Source organism: Anabrus simplex, chromosome 3 (genome assembly GCF_040414725.1).
Source record: "Anabrus simplex isolate iqAnaSimp1 chromosome 3, ASM4041472v1, whole genome shotgun sequence".
Taxonomy (NCBI): Eukaryota; Metazoa; Arthropoda; class Insecta; order Orthoptera; family Tettigoniidae; genus Anabrus; species Anabrus simplex.
Window position 1 is genome coordinate 186,025,211 of NC_090267.1, and position 16,277 is coordinate 186,041,487.

The following is a 16,277-nucleotide window of genomic DNA, read 5'->3' on the forward strand; positions in this document are numbered from 1 at the left end:
AGAGGAATTTAATCCGAGGAGTCATTAACAGACATCAATCTACTTCAGTCAATAAGAATGCTGAGTAAATTGTGGGCTGATGTGAAGCAGCAAACAATTAAACAGCTTCTGCAAAGCAGGATTTTTAAAAGGTGACTTAGGAGCTTCAGAACACGATGAGGAGGAAGTGTCTCCTATTCTTGAAGAAAGGGTGGAGTATCAGCAGCTTGTTAACTGCGAAGCTGACTGAGGCTTACATAAATCTGGGCTCTGACGTTATGGTGCCCAAACCTCCTACGGATACCATCAACGCTGCTGCTGAGCAGCAAGAAGAAGAGTTTGGGTTGCCCTCTTCTGTACCATTAGTAGACCAGGCATTAAGTGCAGTGGCTATTCGACTGTACACAGAGTCAGTCGAATGTAAATGACCAAGTGTTTTCACAGCAATAAATGTTGTTGAAAAGTATGTGGAAGAAAAGAAGGTTAACAGTTTTTTTTTTTTTTTTAAACATGGATTTTTTCCAAAGGTGTTCATGGAGGTAGGTATGTTCCTTGTTTCACTGCTGTATGTACTGTATTCTGTCTTCTAATAAGTTACTATAATAAGGGTTATAATTAAAGTGATGCCGTAAAACACGAGTTTGTATATTTTTAAATACTGTCTTTAGTATAAGCCCGTAGATACATATTACTCAATTATATGCACATATTAATTATATGCTACACATGCTCAAAAACGGTATTCTCTATATCTCAAAATTTTTATAACTCGAAATAAAATTTAGCTCCAGAGGTGATTTGAGATATTGAGGTTCCACTGTATCTATATAAATTAAAAGATGAGGAAAGAATTATAACTAATGAGAAAAAATTCTATTAATGAAGATTGTGGTATGTGAAAATGCAGAGTTTTTCCTCGCCATTTGACACAGAATATGTCTATTGTTTCGTTCCTAAACTGGGTCCTTGGGTATAGCAGACCCTGCCACTGTGTGGGAAAAATGCTAGGAAGACGATGACTGGGGGGGGAGGGGGGGGCGTAAAAATGTTTGTGTACCCAAAAAAGTATACAGCAGACTTCCTTCAATAATTTCAAAACAGTTTAATAGAGGAAGGTCCAAAGGGTCTACTTAAATAGCTTTCAAGATCAGATGGCAGAACAGTGAGCAGCAAGTACATCCATCATTTTGTGTCAAAAGTGCAGCTCGGCATGGGTGGTAAAATTAGTGTGTCATTCATTGACTAGGTGTGTGAAAATTGGTGGATTTTATGAACATTTCTGAAAGGTCAGAATATCTTAATTTAAAGAAGGTCCAAGACTGCAAACGAAATAAAATAGAAGGAATGAGTCAAAGAAAACAGAACAAACCCAAAATGTTTGAGGCTGAGCATAAGGGAGCCTATAGACAACGTAAGAAAGTCAAGATGAAGCGCTATGAGTCGCAACCAGTGCATCTACTACTTCTGTCTAGCCTAGGAATATGAGATGCATCTGAGAACAATCGAGAAGACATCACTGAGTCAGTGGAGATGAGAAATACAATATAACCCCGATTTTGTGTGACCTCGATTTAATGTAAACCCGCATTTAACAGAAGAAATTTCCAGTCCTGAAAATTATTCCATAAAAGCAATGCAATTTTATATTCGATTTAACATAATTCACAACAGGGCAAAACCCGCATTTAGTGTTAAGGAAATGTTAAAATTCTGAAATATTTATTTCTATTCATTTTTGTTATGGGGCATTAACAACCTACGAAAAAAGACGTCATAAGCTTGCTAAGGATGATTCAAGGCAGAAGAGGAATTTCAAGCGCAGGCACTTAGGGCTAAAGTGAGACCGTGGTCGCTGTAGCAGAAGAGAACCCCCGTTTTAATGACAATGTTATTATAACCTTCGAAAATTCCTATATAAATCTGTGCAATATCCTTTGGTTACAACGAGAACTCTTTTACTGAATCATCCATTATTACGGTCAAATTTGGGCATGTTATTTTTATCTGTTATCAATATTCATAAGCTCTACTCCAGCATTTGTATTAAATGCAGCCGATCATCTTCCATATCGATTCCTCACTACGCGCGAGCGAGCCTGATGATGCTTGTTGTTTAAAGGGGCCTAACATCTAGGCCACTGGCCCCTAATGGTACGAAATGAGACAAAATGTAATGACGAATTAAAAGTCCAAAATCCTCCACTGACCAGAATTCAAAACGTGAAGACGAACAATGAATGGATGGATATGATTTTAAAACAATCAGTGGATCCGACCCGCAATGCCTCACATTCACAGAAACTGACGTACAACAATAGTATTACTAACCAAGGGACTGCTTCAATGCTGACCTGTCTAAAGCATTTGATAGGGTGGATCATGGGAGACTACTGGCAAAAATGAGTGCAATTGGACTAGACAAAGAGTGACTGAATGGGTTGCTCTATTTCTAGAAAATAGATCTCAGAGAATTATTCGAGTAGGTGAAGCTTTATCTGACCCTGTAATAATTAAGAAGGGAATTCCTCAAGGCAGTATTATCGGACCTTTATATTTTCGTATATATATATAAATGATATGAGTAAAGGAGTGGAATCAGAGGTAAGGCTTTTTGCGGATGATGTTATTCTCTATATAGTAATAAATGAGTTACAAGATTGTGAGCAACTGCAATGTGACCTCGAAAATGTTGTGAGATGGACAGCAGGCATTGGTATGTTGATAAACGGGGTTAAAAGTCAGGTTGTGAGTTTCACAAATAGGAAAAGTCCTCTCAGTTTTAATTACTGCGCTGATGGGGTGAAAGTTCCTTTTGGGGATCATTGTAAGTATCTGGGTGTTAATATAAGGAAAGAGCTTCATTGGGGTAATCACATAAATGGGATTGTAAATAAAGGGTACAGATCTCTGTACATGGTTATGAGGGTGTTTAGAGGTTGTAGTAAGGATGTAAAGGAGAGGGCATATAAGACCCCAACTAGAGTATGGTTTCAGTGTATGGGACCCTCACCAGGATTACCTGATTCAAGAACTGGAAAAAATCCAAAGAAAAGCAGCTCGATTTGTTCTGGGTGATTTCCGACAAAAGAGTAGCGTTACAAAAATGTTGCAAAGTTTGGGCTGGGTAGAATTGAGAGAAAGAAGGAGAGCTGCTCGACTAAGTGGTATGTTCCGAGCTGTCAGCGGAGAGATGGCGTGGAATGACATTAGTAGACGAATAAGTTTGAGTGGCGTTTATAAAAGTAGGAAAGATCACAATATGAAGATAAAGTTGGAATTCAAGAAGACAAACTGGGGCAAATATTCATTTATAAGAAGGGGAGTAAGGGATTGGAATAACTTACCAAGGGAGGTGTTCAATAAATTTCCAATTTCTTTGAAATCATTTAGGAAAAGGCTGGGAAAACAACAGATAGGGAATCTGCCACTGGGGCGACTGCCCTAAATGCAGATCAGTATTGATTGATTGATTGATTGATTGATTGATTGATTGAATCTATGATGCTTGTAGTCTAAAGGGGATCCAAAATCCAAGTCATTGGTCCCTCATTATGGTACTTGTTGTTGTTGTTTGAGTCATCAGTCCATAGACTGGTTTGATGCAGCTCTCCATGCCACCCTATCCTGTGCTAACCTTTTCATTTCTACGTAGCTATTGCATCCTACATCTGCTCTAATCTGTTTGTCATATTCATACCTTGGTCTACCCAACCGTTCTTGCCACCTACACTTCCTTCAAAAACCAACTGAACAAGTCCTGGGTGTCTTAAGATGTGTCCTATCATTCTATCTCTTCTTCTCGTCAAATTTAGCCAAATCGATCTCCTCTCACCAATTCGATTCAGTATCTCTTCATTCGTGATTCGATCTATCCATCTCACCTTCAGCATTCTTCTGTAACACCACATTTCAAAAGCTTCTATTCTCTTTCTTTCTGAGCTAGTTATCGTCCATGTTTCACTTCCATACAATGCCACGCTCCACACAAAAGTCTTCAAAAACATCTTTCTAATTCCGATATCAATGTTTGAAGTGAGCAAATTTCTTTTCTTAAGAAAGCTCTTCCTTGCTTGTGCTAGTCTGCATTTTATGTCCTCCTTACTTCTGCCATCGTTGGTTATTTTACTACCCAAATAACAATATTCATCTACTTCCTTTAAGACTTCGTTTCCTAATCTAATATTCCCTACATCACCTGCCTTCGTTCGACTGCACTCCATTACTTTTGTTTTGGACTTATTTATTTTCATCTTGTACTCCTTACCTAAGACTTCATCCATACCATTCAGCAACTTCTCAAGATCTTCTGCAGTCTCAGATAAAATAACAATATCATCGGCAAATCTCAAGGTTTTGATTTCCTCTCCTTGGACTGTGATTCCCTTTCCAAATTTCTCTTTGATTTCCTTTACTGCCTGTTCTATGTAAACATTGAAAAGGAGAGGGGACAAACTGCAGCCTTGCCTCACTCCTTTCTGAATTGCTGCTTCTTTTTCAAAGCCCTCGATTCTTATCACTGCAGACTGATTTTTATACAGGTTGTAGATAATTCTTCGTTCTCGGTATCTGATCCCTATCATCTTCAGAATCATAAATAGCCTGGTCCAATCAACATTATCGAATGCCTTTTCTAGATCTACGAATGCCATGTACGTGGGCTTGTCCTTCTTGATTCGATCCTCTAAGATCAGACGTAAAGTCAGGATTGCTTCACGTGTTCCTACATTTCTTCTGAAGCCAAATTGATCTTCCCCCAACTCAGCTTCAACTTGTTTTTCCATTCTTCTGTAAATAATACGTGTTAAAATTTTGCAGGCATGAGATACTAAACTAATAGTGCGGTAGTTTTCACACCTGTCAGCACCGGCTTTCTTGGGAATAGGTATAACAACATTCTGCTGAAAATCGGATGGGACTTCTCCTGTCTCATACATCTTGCACACTAAACGAAATAACCTTACCATGCTGGTTTCTCCTAAGGCAGTCAGTAATTCAGCGGGAATATCATCAATTCCAGGTGCCTTGTTCCTATTTAGGTCACTCACAGCTCTGTCAAACTCTGATCTCAAAATTGGGTCTCCCATTTCATCAGCATCAACAGCCTCTTCATGTTCCAAAACGAAATTATCTACATCGTTACCTTGATACAACTGTTGGATATGCTCCTGCCATCTTTCTGCTTTGTCTTCTTTCCCTAGAAGTGGCTTTCCATCTGAGCTCTTAATATTCATGCACCTAGATTTTCTTTCTCCAAAGGTTTCCTTGATTTTCCTGTATGCAGCATCTACCTTTCCCAGGACCATACAGCCTTCGACATCCTTGCACTTTTCCTTCAGCCATTCTTCCTTAGCTACCTTGCACTTTCTATCCACTTCATTCTTTAATCGCCTGTATTCTTTTCTGCCCTCTTCATTTCTAGCATTCTTGTATTTTCGTCGTTCATCAATCAGGTCTAGTATCTCCTGAGTTATCCACTGATTCTTAGTTGATCTTTTCTTCCTTCCTAACATTTCTTCAGCAGCCCTACTGACTTCATTTTTCATGACTCTCCACTCTTCCTCTACTGTGTTTCCTTCGGCCTTTTCATTTAGTCCTTGTGCAACATGTTCCTTGAAACAATCCATCACACTCTTTTCTTTCAACTTGTCTAGATCCCATCTTTTTGCATTCTTTCCTTTCTTCAATTTCTTCAATTTCAGATGGCATTTCATGACCAACAAGTTGTGGTCAGAGTCCACGTCTGCTCCTGGAAAAGTTTTGCAATCCAACACCTGGTTTCTGAATCTCTGCCTAATCATAATGAAGTCTATTTGATACCTTCCAGTGTCTCCAGGTCTCGTCCACGTATACAGCCGTCGTTTGTGGTGTTTGAACCAAGTATTGGCGAGGACTAAATTATGGTCAGTGCAGAATTCAACCAGCCGACTTCCTCTTTCGTTTCTTTGTCCCAATCCAAATTCTCCTACTGTGCTACCTTCTCTTCCTTGGCCTACCACTGCGTTCCAGTCTCCCATCACAATTAGATTCTCGTCACCTTTGACATATTGTATTAAATCTTCTATCTCCTCATATATTCTTTCAATTTCTTCATCATCCGCTGAACTAGTAGGCATATAGACCTGCACTATTGTGGTGGGCATTGGTTTGGTGTCTATCTTGGCGACAATAATTCTTTCACTATGCTGGTCGTAGTAGCTTATCCGCTGCCCTATTTTCTTATTCATTATCAAACCAACTCCTGCATTACCCCTGTTTGATTTCGTGTTGATAATTCGGTAGTCGCCTGACCAAAAATCCTGTTCTTCCTGCCAACGTACTTCACTTATACCAACTACATCTAACTTTAGCCTATCCATCTCCCTTTTCAGATTCTCTAACCTACCACAACGATTCAAACTTCTAACATTCCACGCTCCGACTCGCAGAATGTCAGTATCCATCTTCCTGATGATCGCCCCCTCTCGTGTAGTCCCCGCCCGGAGATCCGAATGGGGGACTAGTTTACCTCCGGAATATTTTACCCGGGAGGAAGCCATCATCAGTACATCATTCATACAGAGAGAGCTGCATGTCCTCGGGAGGTGGTTGTGTTGTAACCAAGGTGGCAATTTACAGAACACAACTTTTATTGCTTCACTTTATGATATTTACACAAATAACTGAAATTTATTTTGAAGCAAAAAGGAATATTGAATCTTGAGAAAAGTCTGTCTTTATACAATATGTACAGGTTTACAGTCTTTATATACACTTCTATCTTGAAAAGATAGTCTTTGTGAATTGACACGTTGATAGTCGAGAACTATCTGGCACACTAACATGAATGTCTTTGAGAGTCCTTGTTTGTTGAAGTGCCTGAATTCCTAAAAAGCAAGTTCAATTGATTGAAGAAATTCCACCTAGCGAAACTAAGGGAGCTTGCGTAAATTAGGGAATGAAAATGGCTTGTAAAAGAATTACGGAACATGGGCAGCGGAAACAGGTAAGGGAGCGGTGACCGGAGGTGAAACCTCGTACTGCCAGAAATTCAGTCCACCTGGTCGAAGCACATTTTCAAGAGGAGTAGCCTCCGTGCTCGACGTAGGGTGTATTCTGGAGCTGGACACCAGGGCAAGTGGGCAATTGAGCAGGCAGGGAGCTCCTATTTATAGTACACTCGATGGTCAGGCACGCGCACTGAGGGCTGCGCGTCGAAGCTAGCAGAATGATACACAGGCGCGCTTGCAGCTGGCTGGTGGAGCGAGAAAGGGAGCGCCGGACATACAACAGTTACGGCTGTAGTTTCCCGTTGCTTTCAGCCGTGTAGCAGTATCAACACAGCTAAGCCATGTTGAGTATTATTACAAGGCCGTATCAGTCTATCATCTAGACTGCCGCCCTTGCAACTACCGAAAGGCTGCTACCCCCCTTTCGATGAACCATTCGTTAGTCTGGTCTCTCAACAGATACCCATCCGATATGGTTGCACCTGCGGCTCGGCTATCTGCATCATTGCGACACGCAAGCCTCCCCACCGCGGCAAGGTCACATGGTTCGCAGAGGAGGTTATGGTACTTATCACTACGAAAGTAGAACCATGATATTTGTTATGTTGTGGTACTAATCAAAAGTAGCGTAGACTCGTGGTATACCATGCATTATGGTGCTACTCACAGGTAATAAAATTGGCACATGTAACACAGACCTATGGTGTTTCGCACATTGCGCCACCATTTACAGGCAACACAAACTACGGCGTTCATCACATAAGTGTACTAACCACAGGGACTCGTACTATCCCGTGGTGTTCCTCATATAGTGGGTACTAACCATAAGCAAGACAGAATCATGGAGTCGCTCACCCATGGTGTCACTCATATAATGGTACTAATCACAGGTACTGTAAAAGCTGACAGCGCACTCTGTTGCTACTAATCACAAACCTACTTAACCTAGTGGTACTACGCGCAAGTAAAAGCGACGCATGGTGTTCCCCGCTTGGTTGTACTTGGTGGTTATAATTCGATCATCCCTTGGTCGCCTCTTATGACAGGCAGGAGATACCACGGGTGTATTCTTCGTCTGCATCTCCCACCCACAGGGGGTTGTGTGTTTGGTCCACGAGAGGTATTTTATTTCCCTTAAGTCCGCTGGCAAGCCAGTTAGAACCCCCCTATCCACCACCTGGGACGCGCCACGTGCGAGTATCACCTCTCCCCCTGCTATGCCAGCATAGTAGGTTCATGGAAGTGAGCCTGAGCAACTGCGACTCGTGTCAACAAACATCGGGATAATATGTTCCGCAATAAGTGCCATGCCAGCAATTGTTAACTCCTTAGAAATAAAGGCTGAAGTAAACGACTGCGTAATTTCAATACTATGAACTGAAATAAAATATGAATGTGATGCTTCTCCTTCTCAAGATACAGAGGTGTGCGTAACTAATTTCAGATGTTAGGTTATGTACTTTCGCGTCTTGTTAAAATTCAGAAAGGCTGTTCCCGTGTAAATTTATAGTGAAAATGTTATTATTCTACAGGGAGCTTGAAATATATGTTCATAATACGTTTGCGGTAAACCTAGGTTAGGAGACGCCATTTGAAGTAAGAAAATGGAAATGTTTGCCACAAGCCTCTGGAGTGATACTATTACAATTTTTAAGAATGAAACTGAATATGCACGTTCAGACTATTGAAATTAGAAAATACGTGCTAATAAGTAAGCCGCTGCTTGGAAAACATCCGTAAAAATGTTAAAACAAGCAGACTGTAGTTGTTTTACATCTTACTGACACAGATAGGTCTTATGGCAACGATGGGATAGGAAAGGCCTAGGAGTTGGAAGGAAGTGGCCGTGGCTTTAATTAAGGTACAGCCTGGTGTGAAAATGGGAAACCATGGAGAACCATCTTCAGGGTTACCGACAGTGGGATTTGAACTCACTATCTCTCGGGTGCAAGCTCACAGCCGCGCGCCTCTAACTGCACGGCAAACTCGCCCGGTAGCAGATTGTTGTTTCGTATTGATTTTAATGTATTTTTGTGCAAGTTTGAAATCTTTTCAGACTTTTATGGAAAAATCATGTGTAACATTATAAGAACAACCTTAAACCGAAGCAGTTTTGCATTCTCCGACAAAAATCTGTAAAAATGAAGCACAAACCGTAACTACAGTGCAGTGTGTAGCGTAGATATCTCCATGTTTTATTGCTGTCACTGTGTAAATAATGTATGGTGGTACAATTTATGTTAATACAGACAAAGATCTCTGGAAAAGGTGTGCTTTCTATGGAAACCTCAATTTAAGGTAAACCCCCATATAAGGTTTAAAAAAACCAGGTCCCTGTAAAAACGTTAAATAGGGGTTCTACCATAGTATGTTTTCATAACATCTGCAAGAGGAGAGCCAAGCCAAACAAAGAAAGCTATCTGCAGTAAGTCTAAACACTGCACATTCACTTATTTCTAACACCCACCCAACACCACACAACATATTCTGCACCTAAAAGAATTTGGCCGGCCTCTGTCATACCTTTCTTGTGTTTATCCATTTCCCTATCTCTACTGTTCTACTGCTCTCTCTCCTAACCTCCTTCTACCTTCCTCTCCTACGGTGTATGTCCAATGAATCAATGAATCAATCAATCAATGATCTGCATTTAGGGCTGTTGTCCAGGTGGCAGATTCCCTACTAATTGTTTCCCTAATGTATAACTTTTGGCTTCGGAAAATATCAAAATATGGACGCAATTTTATTGATGTGCAGACCTTCGTTTCGGGATAATTGGTGGCTAAACGGTACGTCATATCACAGAACAGATAGCACAATCGCTGTTCAATTTGGAGAGGTCTACAACTTTGGTCCTATGACTATGTCGTATCTCTATCCCTTATACGTACCGAGCTGTATTTCTTGATTTCAGGTTAATTTTCTTGTTTTTACATATATATGTTATTGTTTGACTCACTTATAGGAAAAAGATAGAATCATTACATTCAGCACGCACATTTATATGATCAGCGGCCACACATTAGCCCAATTTTATGATTCCAGCTGTCTCCATGAGCAAAAAAAAAAAAAAAAAAAAAAAGTAGTACGTGAATGTCGTAGGTACGACATTGTAACTGGTGTAAAACCTTCAATTATTATGTTTAATGCTAAATTATCTTTTATTAAATGTTAAATGTGACTAAACCGGGCGAGTTGGCCGTGCGTGTAGAGGCGCGCGGCTGTGAGCTTGCATCCGGGAGATAGTAGGTTCGAATCCCACTATCGGCAGCCCTGAAGATGGTTTTCCGTGGTTTCCCATTTTCACACCAGGCAAATGCTGGGGCTGTACCTTAATTAAGGCCACGGCTGCTTCCTTCCAACTCCTAGGCCTTTCCCATCCCATCGTCGCCATAAGACCTATCTGTGTCGGTGCAACGTAAAGCCCCTAGCAAAAAAAAAAAAAGTGACTAATACAGGGTTTCCCTGTAAATATGTATTATAAATATGTATAACCTCAAATACGTATTGTGTATAGGTTTACCCTCAAAATCTATATAGTCGAAAGTGGTACAAAACTCTATAATGTTCGTATATTAGATTTATTCTACTATAATTTGGTATATATGAATGGTTCTGGAAACTTACTGTAAAGTTTATTATCCAGATACATGTAGAGACATTAGGAATGTTGGAGAAATTTCCATGTGTATTGGTAAACAGTAAGGAAAGTTCCAGCTGGATCTATTACTGGAGTACTCCATTTGACTAGCTGGTCGACTGATGTTTCGAGTATGTTCCATTAGAGTGTTGTAAGAACCCTTCCAGAAACCGATAATTCCAGACGGTCGGTCGAACAGTATACCGTATATATCGAGCTGTCAGTCAGTGAGTCAGTCAGGTTGGACTCAAAGGCAAGTGATGGACTGCGAGTGACTGTTGGGCTCTGAACTGGAGTTGGCGAGTTCAAGAGAGCGTATCTTATACTGCGCGAGTCAGTGTTGTTGATATCTGTACTTGTTAGAATCGACTTCAGGGTACTCCACTATTAAGTGTTGTAGTGTCATTTGCTACTGTATATAATTGTGTGTTGTGACTTACAGTGGCAAAGTAATTTACACAAGGAAGTGAACTTGTTTTCGTCTGATATTTATTTCCGTCAAATAAAATCGCATTTGAGAACGATAAATTGACGACCACGACAGGAGAGGACAGGACACTTTGAGACTTGGCAATGAAGATCGAAGAAATGACCATGGCGATGTTACGAAGAGCGCTGGCATCCCGAGGTTTACCGACGGTTGGAAGCAAAGTGGACTTACAAGAGAAGCTGTGCCAGGATTTGATAGACAACGAAGAGGACCCAGGCAGTTTCGACTTCGAAGTCACCTCAGAGGAAGAAACCAACGACTGGATGATCATTATGTTCAAAAAATGACTGCTTTGATTCAAGCCCAGACTGAAAAAATCGAGGCCCAATCTAAAAACATCGAGGCCCAATCCGAAAAGCTTGAGTGTAAAATTGAGGCCCAGTCTCAAGAAATAAAGGACCAAATCAATTCTTTGGGCAACGAAGTGCGCTCTCTCAGAACCGAGGTGATCACCGACGTTTTGCAGGATAACAACGAACTGGACGGGAAGCAGTCTAATGTGATGCTTGTAGTTGTGGAGTCCGTAATTCAAGGCCCAGCGGAAAAAGCGAGTGCGCTGTGTGAGAGTATAACAGCTCTGGAGACACCAGTGAAGCCTGCAAGCAGTGATGGAGACTCCGGCGTTGTGAAGATGGCAACTCCACGGGACGACAGGATCATTGTAGCGATGGCAACAACACGGCAAGGTGGACCCCCTCAAGGAGGTGGTTTAGTCTAAAGTGGTAGAAAACTCTATAATGTTCGTATATTAGGTTTATTCTACTATAACTTGGTATATATGAAGGGTTCTGGAAACTTAATGTAAGGTTTATTATCCAGATACATGTAGAGACATTAGGGATGTTGGAGAAATTTCCATGTGTATTGGTAAACAGTAAGGAAAGTTCTAGCTGGATCCATTACTGGAGTACTTAATTCGACTAGCTGGTTAATCGATGTTTCGAGTGTGTTCCATTAGAGTGTTATAAGAACCCTTCCAGAAATCAATAATTCTAGACTGTCGGTCGAACAGTATATACATCGAGCTGTCAGTCAGTCAGATTGGACTCGAAGGCAAGTGATGGACTGCGAATGACTGTTGGGCTCCGAGGTGGAGTCAACGAGTTCAAGAGAGCGTGTTATAGTGCACGAGTCAACGTTGTTGATATCTGTACTTGTCAGAATTGACTTCAGGGTACTCCGCTATTAAGTGTTGTAGTGTCAATTGCTACTGTATATAATTGTGTGTTGTGACTTACAGTGACAACAAAGTAATTATTGCAAGTTATGAATCTCATTCCGTATTGACGGTTATCACTTTACAAAAGAAAATATTTATAAAATCCTCCTATCAATACAATTCAAGTCATCTGTTAGATGAAGCAAAGTCTATACATGTTTCAGCCTAATCTCAAGGCCATCTTCAGTAGTAAAACAATGATTACATAATATACAAACAAATTAAAAAACGTAATGATGTGAAGTGACAGTGATCATGATTAGTGAGTTAAAAACACATTGAGGTGCAAAGTCCTCTCGTCTAATAGATCTTGCTGACTGTTAAATAAAACACTATGCTGAGGAGTGTAGTGAGACCGTCAATACTACGAATAAAACGTGTAACATTTGTAACTAAAAGTTGTCAATGTGACTTGAGACCGACAAGGTCATCTCCATTCGAGACGACAACTTTTAGTTACAAATGTTACACGTTTTATTCGTAGTATTGACGGTCTCACTACACTCCTCAGCATAGTGTTTTATTTAACAGTCAGCAAGATCTATTAGACGAGAGGACTTTGCACCTCAATGTGTTTTTAACTCACTAATCATGATCACTGTCACTTCACATCATTACGTTTTTTAATTTGTTTGTATATTATGTAATCATTGTTTTACTACTGAAGATGGCCTTGAGATTAGGCTGAAACATGTATAGACTTTGCTTCATCTAACAGATGACTTGAATTGTATTGATAGGAGGATTTTATAAATATTTTCTTTTGTAAAGTAACAAAGTAATTTACACAAGGAAGTGAATATGTTCTCGTGTGATATTTATTTCCATCAAATAAAATCCCATTTGAGAACGATATGAAAACTGTACCAAATTTCACCCTATTCAATGATTCTAACTCAATCTAACCCATAAATATAGGAGATACGAGAAAATGTCATAGGACGTTAGATAGCGCTGCATTTCTCGATTATAATGAAAACTCTCCATCTCTACTGTGAATGGAAGTTGCCAAGTGAGCCTGCCTTCACAGCAGAAACTATGGAACTCTCTTGTGCTTGGCAGTAGGAAATGTGGCTTGCCATTATCAACAAATTTCCCCAATGCCTACCTTACATCGGTAATGACGTATGGTTTCCTCCCTGTTTTGTTTCTCGGATAGCGCTACGAGACATGCAATTTAATATAATTTTACTCACTGCCTTTACAGTAATTTACGGAGAAATCCGCATACAATATGTAATACAGTAGCGAAGCATGGGTATATTTGCTAGTAACTGTATTGAATAGGTGGAAAGCAAATCAATATTTGTATTATTTATAACTAATTTCAATATGGACCTAAAAATGAGAATTTTCTTTTACATGTAATGTAAAAACTGAAATACCGGCTGAGTTAGCTGCGCGGTTAGGGGCGCACAGCTGTGAGCTTGCATTCGGGAGATAGTGGGTTCGAATCCCACCGTCAGCAGCCCTGAAGATGGTTTTCCGTGGTTTCCCTCCCATTTTCACACCAGGCAAATGCTGGGGCTGTACCCTAATTAAGGCCACGATTGTCTCCTTCCAACTCCTAGCCCTTTCCTCTCCCATCGTCGCCATAAGACCTATCTGTGTCGGTGCGACATAAAGCCACCAAAAGAAACAAAAAAAAAACAAAAACTGAAATGGTCATGTAATGAATATTTAATTATCCAAGCTTGAAAGGTAATTGTATATAAATTAATGTTAATTTATAAAGATACTTGAACAATTTTCATCATTCCCAAAATATGTATCTTCTAAATCACCTAGGAGATTTTAGTATACTTGCCATTCTTCTGAGAGTGTTCATAGGTCTCCGAAGTGTTTCACTAAATCTTCTGGCAGGTGGCTTCTTTGGGTTCGATGATGGAGTGTGAACTGCACAGCACTTTATGAAGAGGCCCATAAAGATGATGAAAGCTATTCCTATGAGCAGCACTGCCCACCAGTTTTCCTGCAAAATTATTACACATACTTCAGATAACCCTCTCAATTCAGTATTAATGCACAGAGAGTAAAAATTCATACTTCCACACTATGTACGTCAGTGATAACAACCATCACAAAAACATGATTTTCAACATTTCAAGATATGAAAAAAATTACAATCAACATAGTAATTTTCATCCAACAATTGACTTATCTCTTATTTAGGTACAACAGTTCCCAAATGAAGGCAGAATACAAGCAAAAAATTATACTGGAGAAGGGAAAGCTAGAGAGGACAGCCTGACATGCCTATTAAAAAAAAAAAAAAAAATACTATATATGATATGGAGACATTAATGACAGATGAAAGGGTAGAAAGTGTAACCAACATGAGCAAGTAGTTATTGTGTTTTTAGCAGGGGATGAGGTAAGGTAGGTCAGGTGTGGGTAACATGGACATTCTGATGAATGGTACTGGTAAGTTCAGCTGGGTAGCCCTTCATGACAAAAGCCCTGGTTCTGGCAGAAGAATAGGGCTCCATAACAGTAGTACCAACAGGAACGACCTGCTGGGCTGGGATCTACTGGCAAGGAAGAAGTAAACTCTGTCAAAGAGGAGGTATTACTGATATTTAATGGTTGAATTTTGATTGAGGTAAAATAAAGAGGTGCACTCGTGTCCTCATCCCAAGGTGGTGCAGTTCTTTTCTGGCATACCCCAATGGAGGTTAGTTGCATGTACCATTTTAACCATATACCAGCATCCCTGCCATTCTTAAATCTCTGGCAGTACCACAAATCGAACCTGGGCCACTGAGGATGGCAGAGCTAATAGTGCTAACTGTTATGCTATGGAAGGAGATGGCCGAGCTCAATGCATAGAGGGAAGGATCAATATCCAAGAAATGTATGTACAAGCTGGAAGTGCACCGTGTTGACCTCCTCAATCCGTCTTTGACAATAATTTCACTATTAAAATCATTGACAGATTAACAGTATTAACAGTACTACTACAGTAAGCAAATCCACTTTGAAGTCCAGGACAGACTCAGATCTGAATACCTTTCCTTTAATCATTAACCTTGCCCCCTCTGCATTCAGTACTCTGCTCAATCTTTCAGATTACTAGCCAGTGTAGATGAGCGAGCATGTGAGCATCTTTTGTATCCTTGTCTGTATAGTAGGTCACACTTCCTCTTTATCCAGCCTGTTCAATTACACTAACCAATAAACAAACATTTTTCATTTGTTTGGATTTTCTATTCATTAACTTAATTATGAAAATTATTGGACTCAAAAGATGCAAAGAGAAAATTAGTGAGATTATTTTTAATTATCCAAATATCATGGACTAAATAAGCCAAAACAAAAATTATAAATTGTATATAGTTCTAAGCACACAAGCACTGAAGAAGAACCATTCTTAATGATATCTATAACCAAAATAACTTACGGTAACCCACTGCGCCACAGTCAGCAGAGTCTGCTTATTAAACAGCAGATTCTTAAGTCGTGCTAGAGGGCCTTCAGCATCTACCGCTCGACATTTATAGAACACATCACAGTATCCCTGAAAAATGTCCCTAGTTAGCAAACAAACAACAATAAAATATGCACTGATAACCTAAATATCAAAATAAATAAAAAATTGTACAATATGTTACTCTTTGTATAAAAGGAAAAGGGAAGAAGAGTTTTCTTTTCCTACATGATATCCTTGCACTCAATATACCAAGACTATGATGATTCAACTCAAATAAAACGAATACTTCATATTCTAGTAGTGTAAGGTAGATCTACAAGTATTTTTAATTTGCTAATAAATAATACTAGTGACCTGTCCCAGCTTTGCAGAGAGCAATTTTGAATTTATATAGATAGGCTTTAGAAGATTTTCTTGAAAATGATGTTAGTCGTTTTTTCACCTGATGTATGCAAGTCAGTGCAACATTTTTCCCAGGTCCTTCCAGCTGCCTGTCTGATGGCTCGCTCCTTTCTTCCCACGAGATATTTAAA

General features: G+C 39.8%; 1 protein-coding gene across 3 annotated transcripts in view; it reads right to left on the reverse strand.

The window, feature by feature from the left end:
• kuz (zinc-dependent metalloprotease kuz) overlaps positions 1-16,277 on the reverse strand; it is a 697,031-nt gene that overhangs the window by 12,847 nt on the left and 667,907 nt on the right. For all 3 annotated transcript variants that reach the window (XM_068226622.1, XM_068226623.1, XM_068226621.1), the window contains exons 12-13: positions 15,715-15,831; positions 14,122-14,286 (exon numbers count right to left, since the gene is read on the reverse strand). In XM_068226622.1, coding sequence (XP_068082723.1) covers positions 14,122-14,286; positions 15,715-15,831 — 282 coding nt within the window. The remainder of the gene's footprint in view (positions 1-14,121; positions 14,287-15,714; positions 15,832-16,277) is intronic.